Genomic DNA, 14836 nt, shown 5'->3' on the forward strand with positions numbered 1-14836 from the left:
AGAGATAAAGGAGCTTTCAAAGAGCTGTTAATGCCAGTACGAGGCAGAAACACTAAATCATTTGAAGCAGCATTGTTTCTGTTTCCATCCTCCCCGAGATATTTCACCTTTCATAGGCTGCGTCTGAAAACCACAAGGTTTTGCACCACTAGGCAGGAAATCTCCCTTGACTGCTTAAGCACAGCGACCAGAAATCGCACAGTCCTCTTGTGCCCATTTGATCCAAAGTCAGCGGCCCCCACGTTCTTGTGTTGGCTCCGCGACCTCAACCAAATCACCTGGGGGCACGGGAGCAGGCAGCAGGGCTCCCCGAGCGCGCTGCTCGCGGCGGCTCCACTGCCCTCCCTTGAGCCAGCTCTGCAGAAGAGGAGGGGCGTCAGACCCGACGCTCTGCCCGAAGACGGGTCTCTCACTGGTAAGAAGGACGGTGTTGGGATACAGCTTTATTTTCAGTTGCACTCATCTCCTCTGCAGCTAGAGAAACCAGTGGGGACAACAGCCGTACAGTAATGGTAATTTATGAACCGCAAGCCCCTCCCCAGGTGCCTGCCTTATACCGGCTGAAAATTCGGCACATAGAAAGGCTGCTGGAAAAGAGCATCCTCTGAAAAGCTGTTTCACTGTCCCCACGGAGCGGTTATTGCTGTAGCACCTTCCGATGTCCCTATACCATGAGATCTGCCAGCTTTCTGACTACAATTCCCTATTTGTAGGGCTGTGAACGGTGCACAGAGAGATAGGATCATCAGAGATGCTGCTAAGAGGCTATTTTTAGAGTCATTTGATGAGCTGTTCAGCACCTTATTTATTGCTGTCTCCAGCTGGAGGAGCTAAGCACTGTCCAGACACCTCTACCGCTAAAACCAGAACTCAGAAGCAGTGACCTCTATTTGATAACATTTTCTGTACTGACAGAGAGAAAAACAACAGCACATTATGCTGTCAAGGCTAATAGCTGCTAATTAGGGTGAGTGACATATGACCCCTCTTATTTCCAAAGAACACAGAAGTCACAGTACAAATTTAAAAAATGTTGAAATTCTGCATTCACAGTCTTTTCCTGTCTAAAGAGTGACCACTTAAAAGTAATTTCCTATTTTGGTTTTTTTCCTGGCTTGTCTGTTTAAGGCTTTACTTGAATTTTACCTTATCTGTACAGTGGGTAGGAGTCTCAGTGTTGACAGCGTTTCCTTGGTAGGAAATGGGGCTTTGAAGGGACACCAGGAGAAGAAAAGGGGACAAACCGCAGCTATGCGATTGGAAACATGGGGTACACGTGTGGAGGCTGCAGCATCGCCATCAGTGCGCAGAGCGCCGACGGGACGGCAGCAGCAGGGGCAGCTCCTCCCGAAGGTCGCATGCCTTCGCGCACCACAACGCTCGTGTATCTCACCTAGCGCAGCCAGTAAGCAGAGCAATGAATTCAGCAACTGAAAACTGGCTGAATCTGTTGCCATCTGACTGGATTCCTGGCAAAATAAATAGAAAAGATGTTTATCTCTAGGCATGTTCCACATCTAAACTAGCCGATGCTCAGCATTTATCTCTGGACAAGCCTGGAGCCACATACAGGCTGTGCTTACTCCAGATTTCTGTACAAACCGCCTTGCATGATTAATATTTGTAACGCGGTAGCACTTACGGGTCACTGCTGGCTGTTGGGTATATTCAGAACATGGGGCAGCTCCTGCTCTGAAGAATCTAGCGCCTACTTAACCAAGCAGGCAAAGAATAATTACCAGTTGCCATTTCATAAATGGGGAACTGAGGTACAGAAAGCTGAAATGATTTACTAGAGGTCACATTAGAAGTCTACTGAATTTGCAGCCTCCTGTTGTTTTATTACAGACTCAAACATCTCGTTAGACCCTCTGAATGTTAATCATTACCTAAGTCTTCTATCTTCTTGCTGCTCTAATGAGATTATTGATGAATTACTTAAAATGCAGTTTCTGTAGAAGAAGTTTTTTAGGTGACAAGTTGCCTTTTACTAAACAAATTAATGGGAAAGTTGAGTTCTCTCATTCCAGTCTGTGGAATAGAAGTTTGGGGTTTAAAATGCCCAATTAGTACTAACTGAAATCCAATATTTGAGATTATTTGGCACTGTATCTGTTATAAATATGCCATGTGGCCATTAGTACCTCGTGGTACGAGCAGGACAAAAATAATCACTTCAGCAATTAATATTGCAGTAGCTGCATATGTCAATATAGGAGTAGAACAATTGCAACTTTATAGGTTCATTCCAAACCCCGTTATAGTCAAAGTCAAAGGGAGGCCTCTCATTAAGTGCAAGGGGATCTAGATCAAGCTCTGCTGAAGCAGAGCGGGGTTTTACTCTGATCAAAAAGCTATGACATTTCCAAACATCAGCATCACTCACATTGCAGGTCAGGCCAGTAAAGCCAGAGAACACGGCTGGAAGCGCACGACGTGCCGTGCAAACCCAGAGGGACGAATCTAACAGCGTCCTCTCCGCAGATAACTCTGCGGTGGATCCAGAAGTCAGTGTTACAAGTTCTAGGTCTTGTTCCTGTGCAGCCCGCTCCAGCTAGTGCAAAACTTCTCATCGCAGTATCTCTCATAATAGTTTTGCAAATGAAGTTCTACATCTCCCCAGAAAAATCCTCCGTGCTCCCAGACAGTTTGATCTTTCCTGATAGTGTTTTAAAGCACCTTCTCTGAAGTCCCAAGTAATGAGGTAACTCTCAGTCTGCGTGTAAGAACAAAACTCTACAAGACAGACTGTGAGCCAGACACTTATTATTATAATTTCTACAAATGCACAGAAGGGCTTTCTCTCAGTGCTCCAGGTCACTGAGATCATGTTTGAGGCATATGATTAATTTTCAGCCTTACTGTGTTAAGGGGTGCCAGAGGAAAAGTAAGAAAGATTTTTTTTTTTTTAGAACAGTATTAAATGAGGCAGAAGACCTTGTCACTTAGCCAGAGCTTTTAAACTATCTTTGCATAAAGCAGCAGCTAAAAAGTTAATAGACATAAATAGCATTTTATTGATTTGAGGTATTTTGTGGGGTTTTAATGCAGGTGAAGGCAGGAAAAGGATTCTGCTTGGAATAATTAAGACTTAGCTAGTAAAGCCTGAAACATTTACACCAAAAAAAAAAAAAAACCCAAAAAAAACCCCCGCCAAACCAGCCCCGAAAACAAACACCTAAAACCTGAAAATACCAAGGAAAGCTGTCACTTAGCCTGAATCTAAGCCTTTCCTGGGACACAAGCGAGTGTGACAGCCCAGCGATGGTAATCTTTCACCCAGTTGCTTGGCCACACTGCCTAGCCACCGAGCCTAGAAGGAGAGCACAGGAGAGACTCTCCGGAGCAAGCAGTTAATGCATAATGAGTTCTGCTTTTATTCAGAGACCCTCATACCAATGAGTTCTTGGATGGGGGAAAGAAGTTCAGCTGATAAAAAAGGTCTTTTGAAATACTTGGCTTTCCCCTTGGATGTAAATTATTTTTAGCACAACTCTTATTCCCATAAAAGCTCTTTGTTGGTCATACACAAAAATCAAAGGTAAAAATACAGCCAACTGTAAATCATTTTGCCTTTCAATATTTGCTGCATCAAACACCAGAACGTTCCCAAAGAAGAGCATGGAAATCCCAAACACCATCTGATAGCAACTAGGGGCCTCTCCAGATTTCAAGTACCCTGAAACAAGGGGTGTCTTCCTTAGGCACAGATTTTAATTTTAGCATCCTTTCCCTCTCTACTGCAAAACTTCAGTAGGTTGCAGTGCCTAGGACCTCTCTTCTACTCCAGGGTGTAGCCAGGTCATGTAAACCTGCTTGTAGTGGGATTTCAGAGTACAATGTGCCCTCCTGAGTCACAGAGGTACTTTGGGAATTCCTGTACCCCGGTGGTTTGTACACAGTCATTTCAGAATCAAGAGATTTTTTTTAAAAATCTGTTGTTATTTGGCTGCTTGCTTTTCCCTTTCCTCCAGATTAAAATTACTTCAATGAATATTGATATTAATATACATTTGCATGCAAGCATGTAATAAACGGCTCACTGAAACAAGGCCTGTAAATTCAGTCAGTGGCTGTGCTAATCATGTTCCTATCACACTCTAGGGGCATTAGCTACAAATGAGCTTTTTGTTACATGATCAGAACACACTGCAATCCACATCCAGCTTTCTGGATGGGTTTTTATTTGCCTATCAACCATTTGCAGAAGAAAGCACTGAATTCACTTCTGGAGGGCAAACTGCAGGGGAGGAAGAGCCTCCTATGGAGGTTACCGCCGCATCTGCTGCGCGCAGGGCACAGCATTTGCATTGCCAGCAGCTGGCGCTTGCTAGATATCAGAAGTTGTGCTGCGAGATGGGGAATCGCGAGCGATGGCACAGTCGGTTAGAATTAAGAGGTCCGGTCACCTGGGATGCAACATGGGGGCTGTGTCGGGCCAAACTGTAAATCAGAATTCGAAATCCCCATTACCTTTGCTGTAACAGAGCGTTCAGTGAGCCAGGGCAGTCAATCACGTGCCCGAGTCCCAGAGCAGTTTCCATACCGTATGTTCCATGAGGGAATAAGAGCCATGCTCCTTCTTACGGCACTGGTGAGTAGCCATAAGGCAAAGCACATTGGTTTTCCTTACAGAAGGACAGTGTTAAAGCTTAAGTATAAAACTGCTGCAGAAAGCTTTTGCAACGTACAAAGTAAAAACACAAACAGCAAATAAGCACTCAGAGTAGTGATTTCTGTCGTGTGGAATCCACAGAACCTAAACCAGCATTCGTCTCCCATCTGCGTAAAATGGATTATTCCATCTCAGTTCTGCTGGTATTATTTAACATACAAATTACAATCACTAATGGGTCAAACCCAGTGCAGAGGTTTGTCCGAATAGTTTTTCGGCTGGTCCCATATTCCTGACAATTCACCCTTCACTGAATCCAGTCTTTGAATGAACCCCACATTTCTGACTGTACAGATGGCAAGGAAACCGATGGGTTTTGAAACAGAAGTGTAGATCAGTCCTCATTTGCACCTGGATACAAGGGAATGAAAATATATGAACCTGCTCACAAGCAGACGCGCAGTTTTAAGTTTGTTAGAGCTCATCTACATGGAGCGGTAGGTACTAAACGAGCAAGGGCAGGAATTTAACGTGCTCAGCAGCTGCCTGAGCCAGCACGTCTATTCTGCAACAGGAGCGCCTTTCTTTGGCTTAGCTTAATTCATTGCCAAAGCACGGTGCACTCGTCATCTCCAGGATGACAGCACCACGTGAATTGTTGCTTGCACGGTGGATTTCTAAGCTTCAGTGTCCAACCTGGACACTCACACTGCTGCACACTCAGGGAACCTGAAAAGGCTTTTGGTGCCATTGCACTTGTCTGAAGGAGGGGCTTCCCCCTTTTTTTTTTCCCCCCTCTAGTTATGGTGACATGGTGCCCAAGACAATTGCTGGGAAGATATTTGGCTCCATTTGCTCCCTGAGCGGGGTGCTGGTCATTGCTCTGCCGGTTCCAGTCATTGTTTCCAACTTCAGCCGAATTTACCACCAGAACCAGAGAGCTGACAAGCGGAGAGCACAGAAGGTAAGCCATCCCGCGCGGCCGCCGCCTCCAAAAGCTCAGCAGCTCCCAGGAGATGTCAGCCCCTGCTTGTCACCATGGGGCTCGAGAGAGGCTGGTGACAATCCTGAGCACTGCGTACACCCGTCCATCTACCTACACGTGTAGGCTTACCGTCGCACACAGTTACAACCGGCTGTCCCCGTACAGACACGAGCGAGTTCATTGCACACACTGTGTACTGGCGTATTTTAAGCATCAGAAGCAAAGGGGCTTTTATTGCTCGCCTTTGCTACACACCAGTCTGAAATACATACATATACACTTAAACCCTTAAATCATTAACAGGAGCTGTTTATCTTTCTGGCTGCTTGGTTCCAGTCCTCCCTCTGCCCTCGAGTTTTGAAAAACACCCATCCAGAAACACATACATATCAGTACAGGTACCCCCTCAAAGCTGCAGACTGTAGCATAGACAAAATACTGGGAATACACAAAAGCCCCTGGAAGTATCAGGGGATTACTGAATATTCCAAAATCTGAACATTTTTTACCAGCATAAGCTTACTGATTCACTGAGAAAGTATAACAGATTTATTATATCTCTATTTCAGCCTGCTAAATTACACCAAAACCAGAATCAGGTTTTTACAACAACTGCAAACTAAAGGTCTGGGTTTTTTTTTTCTCCCTATGGAATGCTGCCTGCCAGAAATTCAAGACTCAGGGGACCTGATGGAGAATAGTAGTAGAAAGATGTGCTATTTCTGCTTCAGGCAAGCATCTGGGCCGTGCCTACTTCTTGCATCTCAGGGAGCTGTCAGCAGAGAGCTGAGATACAAGACCTACAAAACCACAAAATTTGGCAGTCAAAACACGAGGAGAGTAGCAGAGAGACAGAATCATGCAGGAATGAGTTGCAGTCTCCATAAGACACTGCTGGGTTTTACACATACCTGCATAAGGTTTGGCATTGTACGTGTGAAACTGCAGTAATTTGGGGAGGTGTTTTTGAGGCAGAGTTGTTTATCTGATTAGTCATACAACAGAATATAGATTTAAAAAACCCTAAAGATACCATAATGGAAGTCCACTCGGTACCGCACACTGTTCAGTCAGCAGCCGGACAGCGGGAAACCAGTACAGATCATTACATTCATTTAATGAATTTAAATGGTTTGCAGAGTGGATTGCCTAATGTGAGGCTGCACCCAGGCATAAGAGATCTGGGTTTAACTTGCAACAGGAACATGCTAGGTGTCAGTGCACGGGAAGGACACAGAGGTTCTTTACGGGGACAGCATGCAATAGCCCATTTAAATAATTGAAGACTTTGAGAGAAAGCACTTGTTCTACTGAAAAGGCACATAAACACAGCGAGAGACAGAACCGGCTTTACAGAATAGCCTAGGCAGCAGATAAACAGGCAAGACAAATAGACAAGGTTTGTGCATAACCATGGATCACAAAACAAAGGAGCTCCAGAAGTGACTCCAGGTCTGTGCTTTCGGATGAGGCTGTCCTTCTCTCCAGGCAGCAATACCGAAGTTTCTTGTTCCGGTTCGCCTTTTCCTTTATTTGTTGGACTGCGATCCGCTTGGTGACAAAGAAATGTACCACCACCTTTGATGCCAATATGATTGATTGCAGCTTTTATAAGGTTTGCTGTATTGACACACACAGTGTATAATTTCCCCCCATTTGAATTTCTAATTCCCTTGATATTGGATGAATTTCTGGGCTAAGAAAGTTTTCTGAAGTCAGAAGCGTGAGTAATTTTCACATGATCGTCACTGCATGAATACTAAAGAGAACGAAAGAGACAGAAGCACATTAATGACAGCCTCTCTGGAGATGGTCGGGACATACACAGGGACGTTAAGAATCTGCTTTGATAGCATGCTTGTTCCAGCATCATCCTCCAGTGAATTGAATCCCTTCTTCAGAAACAGGAAAGTTGCAGTAATAGTTAAAACTCTGTCCCCATCTAATTAAAGATACAAAGACATTTACATGGCTTTTTCAAGAAGGCTGCAAAAAGCTCTTTGCACTGTCTCAGTCCTTGAATATGAAGAGCCCACCAGTAGAAGCTCCTTATAAGCAGTTTAGAAGACACAGCTTTGAAGAAGTAACACAGATGTCTTTCCTAAGTTTCTAGTGTGTTAAATAAATTATTTTTCTCTTTTAATTGAAGATTAAATAATTTGTAGGCTGTTAGTATAAATGCTTTAGAAGTTCTGTTTAGTTCAAGAATCATAATTTTATAACGTACAAGTAGGTTTCAAGATTAGGCTATAGACGATACTTATTTATTTTTTATGAACTCAGACTGAATTTTTCCAATGAGTAATAGTAAAGGCAAAAGTACTATACGAGTGCCAAATTGGCTGGATAGGACATTCACAGATTTGAAGGCTGGGGTGTGAGCAAACCTGGGGTCTCCGGAACAGGGGGGCTTTCTGAGGGGCTACACTCCAGAAAGCAGGAAAACACAGCACAGCCCTGATGTCCCTCTGGGTTATAACGTGCTCAGTCTTAACTATGGCTCTTAACTGTTGAGGAGGCACTGGTCTAGCAGGAAGAGGTACGTAAATAGCATGAATAAAGTAGCGGGAGGTGGCTGTTACTCATCAGCATCTATTCAACTAACTGAGGAGAAAAGTTCCTTAAAAAGGAGAAAAAACCCAAACCCAAACCACCAGTGATTTAATCACCTTGAAGATAAATTATTCTTTGCCAAACTGCACTGCAAGAGAATTAATTACAAGGAGATCTGGCAATCTTAATTTATTGTGCTGTGTCATCAAATTTTGTCCTCTGGCATGCTGCAAGGAGCAGGTCAATCCGAATGGAAGATGAATTGATCATTTCTGACAAGGTTCATTTTGGTAAAATTGTTTTTTTTTTTATTCCCCCCAAAGACTTTTTTTTTTTTCTTTTTGACTGATGTGCTAAGAATAGACCTTCCTGACTTTGAAACAATGGTGTTCTTTAGTGAATGTCACAGCCCTTGGTTTTAAAAGAGAATTTGACACTTAAAAAGGCTTGACAATGGAATGACTTTGTAAGTCAGATAACGCTGGAGTCTCTCTCTTGCTGTGTTCAGTTTGCATAGATGCAATGCGAAGGAGGAGGAGACAAGTATCTGGCGCTGGTTTGAGGACTACACCTCCCACTTTTCAACCCTAGAAAGAAAAAGCAGAGGCAGCTACTAACAGTTACTGAAATGCTGCTCCTTTAGCAGCAGTAGAAAAAGTAAAACAGTTCACTGTTTCGAAGTTAGAGACTGAGTTAATACAGCCCCAAGCCACAACGGTATTCCCGCCAGCAGGGCAGTGGAGAAATGCCGGGCTGAAAGACTGCCAGGTAATGCAGTATCGAAAAGGATAGATGTGGCCTTCAGGCTTAGTGCAGCAAAGATCCCAGAAGCACAGGCTGCCCTCCCAAGGTTTACAGGTATGCTGGAGAACTCTGGACTCAGAGACTGGTCAAAAATCCTGCAAAAATGATCGTTCTTGAGTAAACTCTAGCTGTTAACAGGCAAATATATATTCCCATGTCTTTAAGCGGAGAACCAGTACTAAAATCCAAGGCCCTATCATTTGCACAAACAGCAACAAAAGAAGGAAGAAGGAGAAGAAAACACCAGATCTCTTAGTGAAAATACTTCTAGAAAGGTGTTTTTCAAAGTGTTATGGGAGCCTTTGTTGGTCCTTAGTCTCCCAGGTCCAATGACACTTGTCTTTGTCAGCTTTAAAATAACCAAATCAGGTCCCTCAGCTAGAAAGACTGTCCTAAGTGCAGCAAAGTTAGTTTGTTCTGTTGTTTTTTTCATTCCTGGAATGATGCTTCAGAGCTAGAGATCCCTTCAACATCTCCCCAGACTGCTCCAATACAGTCCGACTAATTACAGCAGTATGGCCCCACCAGTTGTTAGCCCCAACTGCCTGCACACTTAAACATACATGCAGACAAAGATCTAAGTTCTCAAAGGCATATTTAAAGCAGTTTTGAACAGCCTCAGAGGGCACATGGAAGCAGAGTGGCAGCTGAAATGCTTGGAAATAGTAACAACAGCCTAAAGCAAACTGGTCTCTAGACCAGCCCCCTTAGGGCTAAAATTTAGCCAACCGAGCTGTTCTAGATCTTCTCAGTTTGGGGGAAAACAAATGTTCAGAAAGGGGCCTCTTACACAATGACGTATGCCTCCCACATTTGCACAGCAGAGGAGGGAGAAATGTAAATGCTCAGATACTGTGGGGAAAAAAAAAAGTGCAGTTAAGATTTGCTAAATGAGCCAAGATAGTGGAATGGCTGATAATCTCAGAGGGATTAGCATGGTTTTAGTGGTACACTTCGCAGGGGCTAAACTGAAGTTGTCATCTACAAATATAAAAGTTCAGTAATCACAGTGTTTGGTTTCAGGTCTGCAGTAAATATGCGTTTGAGGACTACAGCTTCTTAGTCTGTTCAATTAATTTCATTTATTATCTGGTGGCCAAGATATGTTCTCTATGAGAACAAGCAACATACTGCAAAAGCCTTGAAATACACTTCTCATTTCATCCTCTAGGTTATAAGTTTCCAGGAAAGAACCAAACACCCAGATTTAGGCAAGGAAAAGACTACCCAGGACAAAATAATTTTGCAGACCCACTCTCACAGAGAACTGTAACATAGAACTGAAAACTGTAACGCGGGCTGTCAAAGAGTAGATGGTATAAATTAGGTGAAGCAGAGACGTGGTGGATGAATTAAAGCATTCCATCAGAGCCAGTATCAGCAGAAGAAAGGAAGCAAGGGGCAAGGGACAAGCCATATCTTTTCAGATGGCAGTCGATGAGAGGAAGTAGATGGAGGAAGGTTATTCCAGACAGCGAGAGCTACTCATGAGATGGGTGCACACAGGCAGCTATGACTCTGCAGACTGGTGAAGAGGTAACTATGGAGATGCTTAAAAGGGGCTTAAGCCAAAAGGAAGGAAGAGTAGGGACACAAACGTCTTTCTGATTGTTCCGTAAGAGGCAGACTAGAAACAGCCTGTTCCAGACCCAGCCGTCACTCCCAGAGGCATGGAAAACAAGACTGCAGTCAGCAGAGCCGATGAAGAGGGAAGATGGTGATGAAAAGAATGCTTAATACCAGATTTATGTCATCATCATACCCAGGAGAAAGACGGCCCACACACCTGTCAATAATGAGGCCATTATAATAATTGATTTGCTACCGAGCAGGGGAGGCAGCTTTGAAATGTTCTGTTTTTCAGCTGACACCCTAAATTTTGGAGGTGGGTTAGTGAACTTCAGAGCGTGGAACAGAACGGCCAGAAAAGCGACTGGAGCAAAGCTGTGAGCTGTCTAAGGAGAGCTCAGCGACAGAACATGACTCAGTTCCCAGCAGGGGATGGGGTTAGGAACTTAAGGAGAGAGAGAAACAATAAGGTTAAAACTGGAGCTGGCTGACATTTAAAAACCATGGTTTTTTCAACCACAATGAATCTGTGTGGAATATGTTTTTGTTGTTGTTGATATTTAACAGTTTTTGACAGGGTGAAAAAAGCTTTTTTTATTTTTTTTTTTTACTTTTTAAGAAAGATATTTCATTTTTGCTGGGGTAGGTACCTTTTTCTCTTCCTCTCTTTCCTCTTTGGTGTTTGTCACATCCCCTCATATCGTTGGGGGAGAAAAAACCCAAACAAATAAACCAACCCGGATTCCTTCCTCTTTTCTTTCATACCGTCCAGGAAAGCAAAATGGTATTTTCCATCAGTTCAGCTAGTTCAAATTCCCTGGGTCCCAAACTGCACGACACAACTAGACGTGTCCTCTGAAAGGAAGGACTGAAATCGATGAGCTAGAGCTTATAGGTTCAGCCTCCAAAGCAAGCCCATATATCTAAATATTAAGCCTGTTGTCGATAGTGGCCCGATGCCCAGATGGAATCATTTCCACACATACCCAGAAGCCACTCTACGTTCGTTTCATGCCTTGAGGCCCTTTCACGTCATGTCTCAGTCATAACCAGATAACAGCCTGCAATGCGTAAAACCCCGACTAACCCATCCTCGTGTCTCTCCTTGGTCATCTCAGCAAGAGCGTGTCCCCTCTCCCCACCTGTTGGCAGCCTGGGTTGTGCCTGGCAGCCTCTGTCCAGATGGCTCCATTATGTAGCACAGTTGGTAGGATTTGTAATGGCTGATGTTGCCCACTTCATCCCAGATGTCTAAATAAATGCAAGCTGAAATCGCCTTGTCAAGGAGACCTGCATGCAAAATGTCCAGCCAAAAAACATTGAGAAGCCCTATCCTACTTTGGAACTGGGTTCTAGCGATCAGATTCTTTGCTGTTGCCTTTATTAACTAGTTATTTTATCACTCTACGTAATGCAGAATCAAGTGCAGTTTAGCTCCCATGCAGTTCCCAGCCTCCATACCAAACACAGCTCAAAAACCCCTGTGCCAACTGCAATACATGGTTACGTCTAGATTAAGGGATATGGATATATCCACTGGGTCAGGAAAAAAGATACTAAAAGTGGGTGTAAAGGTAGTAAAGTTTATTGCGGTTACTAATTTGTACCACGACAGTGATAAGCAGATGAAGAACAACATTTGCTGCTGACACATGCGGTGCTGGGATGGCAGCAGAGGTCTCCGAGTCCTCTAGTCACGTATGTCAGATGGGAACACTGCAGTCCACCAGCGCATCTCTCGAGGGCCACTGCAGAATTTCCCTGCTTACACACTGCCAGATGTCTTCCACAGCCCAACTTGAGAAGTCCTAGAATTTCATTACTCCACTCCTCCCACTCCACCCAGCAGCAGTGGTCTGCGAAGTCTGACTCAGAACAAGCCTTTGTTGTTTGAAGGTCAGGAAAATCCCATCAAGCAGTAACTGCTGCTACCTGCAGCACGGCATCAGGCTCTAGCCCAGCACAAGGCAGGCCCTCTGCGGGCACGAGCAGGAGCCTGCCGTCCTCTTTTGTCTCCCCACTACAGCCAGTCTCACTGTTTTGACACACTCTGATGCTGCAGCAGCATCGCCCTTCCGTACTTCCCTCTCTGTGACTCAGGTTTTTTCATGCATAAAATAGGGATAAATCCACTTCTTTTCCTGGCTCGGTGGATTCTTGCAGTTAGTTCATGTACATGTGCAAGGTTACAAAGTTAAACCGTTTTATGGCAATACTATTCATACCCAGGATTTTAAATTTATCTATCTGATCTTTTGCACTAGCAATTCTTGCTGACTCGCCAAACAAGGCAGCAGAAACGACAGCATGTGCTTTCCTGACCAGTCACGGGTAGCAAGCAGAGCAACAGTAAATGTTGGCAGAGAATGGTTCATGAGCAGGCAAGGGAATCGCGAGCATGCATAAAACTTACAGATAATTTAAAAAAAAAAAATGTCTATATGGGGAAATCACAGTCTGCCTGCGAGTACTGTGCAGGAAGAAAAAGAAGTTCAATCCACCAGACAAATTGCTCCATAGGTAACAGTGCCTCATTTCTCCTCTTTGTCACAGTACAGCAGAACTCCTCTGTTTACTATGCAGACCGCTGCCTGACAGTAATTCCAGCCACCTGTTCTCCATGTAAGTGCAGCCATTTAGACCGAACTCAGCATTAACTCCGAACAAATACAATAATAAAGAGCAATTCCACACATTGTCCACAAGCTGTGGTATCCAGGCGCCAGTGCGTTTCTGTCCACATACGAAGCATCAGCCTCGTTAGTGATTGAGTCAGGACAATTAGGAGCCATTCTAGCAGGAACGTGCAGCGATGCTGGGACGCGCAAAGCGGGGCCAGAGCAGCGCGTAGCCATGACGACTCCGCAGCTTTCTGCTGACAAACCGGGAGCGCTCCAGCGCCCAGGACAGCGCGCCAGGCAGGTTCTCCCTCCGCATCTGCCAAATCAAGGCGTGCAGCCAATGTGTTGTGGCTGTCAGCGTAAGGACGTGAGCCGAGACACACATTCTTCTAAGAGACTTCACTTACCAAACAGGACCATAGCATGGGTTTGCGATGGATTTTTTCCTCAGAAGCCCGATGCAAGAGACTTGTCCCCAGAGACCCCAGGGGCAAGAGGAACAACTAGGAGCAGCTTCAGAAAGAGAGCTAATTGCACTGCACAGCAGCTTCATTGTCATCTGATGACTTCTGGGCAATTTTTGTTCGCCAGCAAGCAACGCTTCTCTCGATTAATGCTGAAAGCTCGTAGCATAGAGAAGCGGGACGCAGCACAGCTCCCGGCCCTACCCCGCCTGGAGCAGCAGCGTTGCCCACGCTGACGCTTAACCCCATTCGCTCCCCTTGCGGGTACCTGCCCGGCGGAGGCAACGCGCTCTCACTGCCAGCGAGCAGGCGACCGGGCAGGAAAACAGCCCCGCCGTCATCTCTTCCCCTCGGGCTCCGTTCCACAGGGGAGAACGAAGGGCCCAAGTTTTACAAATTTGCTTATTTTTTCTTGAGTTTCACACAAAGGTTTTGTGGTTGTCCCCGTCCACCCCATGTTTTCACCACCTTCCCGGGGAAGGTGCGAGCAGCGCTATATGAAGCAATACCTTCATTTTCTGTAGCTTACCAGAGGCCTCCACACCATTAATTAGTGTTCATATATCAGTAAGTTGGCATGTGACACTAGATCAAATTCTGTTAATTTCTCCATCCCCTGAATACTTTATAGCTATTAATTAGGGCTGTAAGCTGTGTGAAAGATGTTACAAAAGTGAGAGCTGGAAACACAGACAGACAGACAAATCACAGGCAGACAGATGCTCATCACACTTTGCTTTCAGTGAAACACAAGACCTTATTTTATAATAACAGAGAATTCTCTATCATTAATGATGCAGAAAAACATGAGGCTCTTTTCTTGAGATGTTGTTTATTAAGTAACATGTTTCTAGGCCAATTCTGACACCCTAATTTACACCCCATAATACTTCACTTCTAAATCCAACAAACTATACCAGATTCCCACTACAGTTGGTATGGCACCTCTTTGACCACGCATCCCTGGAGCGATTGTGACCCAAGCTCTGAATTTTCTTACAGCATTAAGAATATGAAAAAGTGTATGTAGGAATTTCTTTTAGCATTATTCTTTCAGGAGGCAAACTTAAGACCTGACAAGAGCTAGCTTTGTCAGTCAGCTGGACTAGTAGCATGGGAACCTCAGCATAGAGGAAGCTTTGAATTTCAGCCGAGATGCAGTAACTGCATGCAACATATTTCAATCAAGGAAAAACTGTCCATAAGGTCAGTTCTTACAGAGATC

The 14836-nt window shown here is 44.6% G+C and overlaps 1 protein-coding gene across 2 annotated transcripts in view; it reads left to right on the forward strand.

The window, feature by feature from the left end:
• Positions 1–14836, forward strand: part of KCND3 (potassium voltage-gated channel subfamily D member 3) — a 121765-nt gene that overhangs the window by 87112 nt on the left and 19817 nt on the right. For both annotated transcript variants that reach the window (XM_075722402.1, XM_075722403.1), the window contains exon 2: positions 5417–5579. In XM_075722402.1, coding sequence (XP_075578517.1) covers positions 5417–5579 — 163 coding nt within the window. The remainder of the gene's footprint in view (positions 1–5416; positions 5580–14836) is intronic.

Source organism: Pelecanus crispus, chromosome 17 (assembly GCF_030463565.1).
Source record: "Pelecanus crispus isolate bPelCri1 chromosome 17, bPelCri1.pri, whole genome shotgun sequence".
Taxonomy (NCBI): Eukaryota; Metazoa; Chordata; class Aves; order Pelecaniformes; family Pelecanidae; genus Pelecanus; species Pelecanus crispus.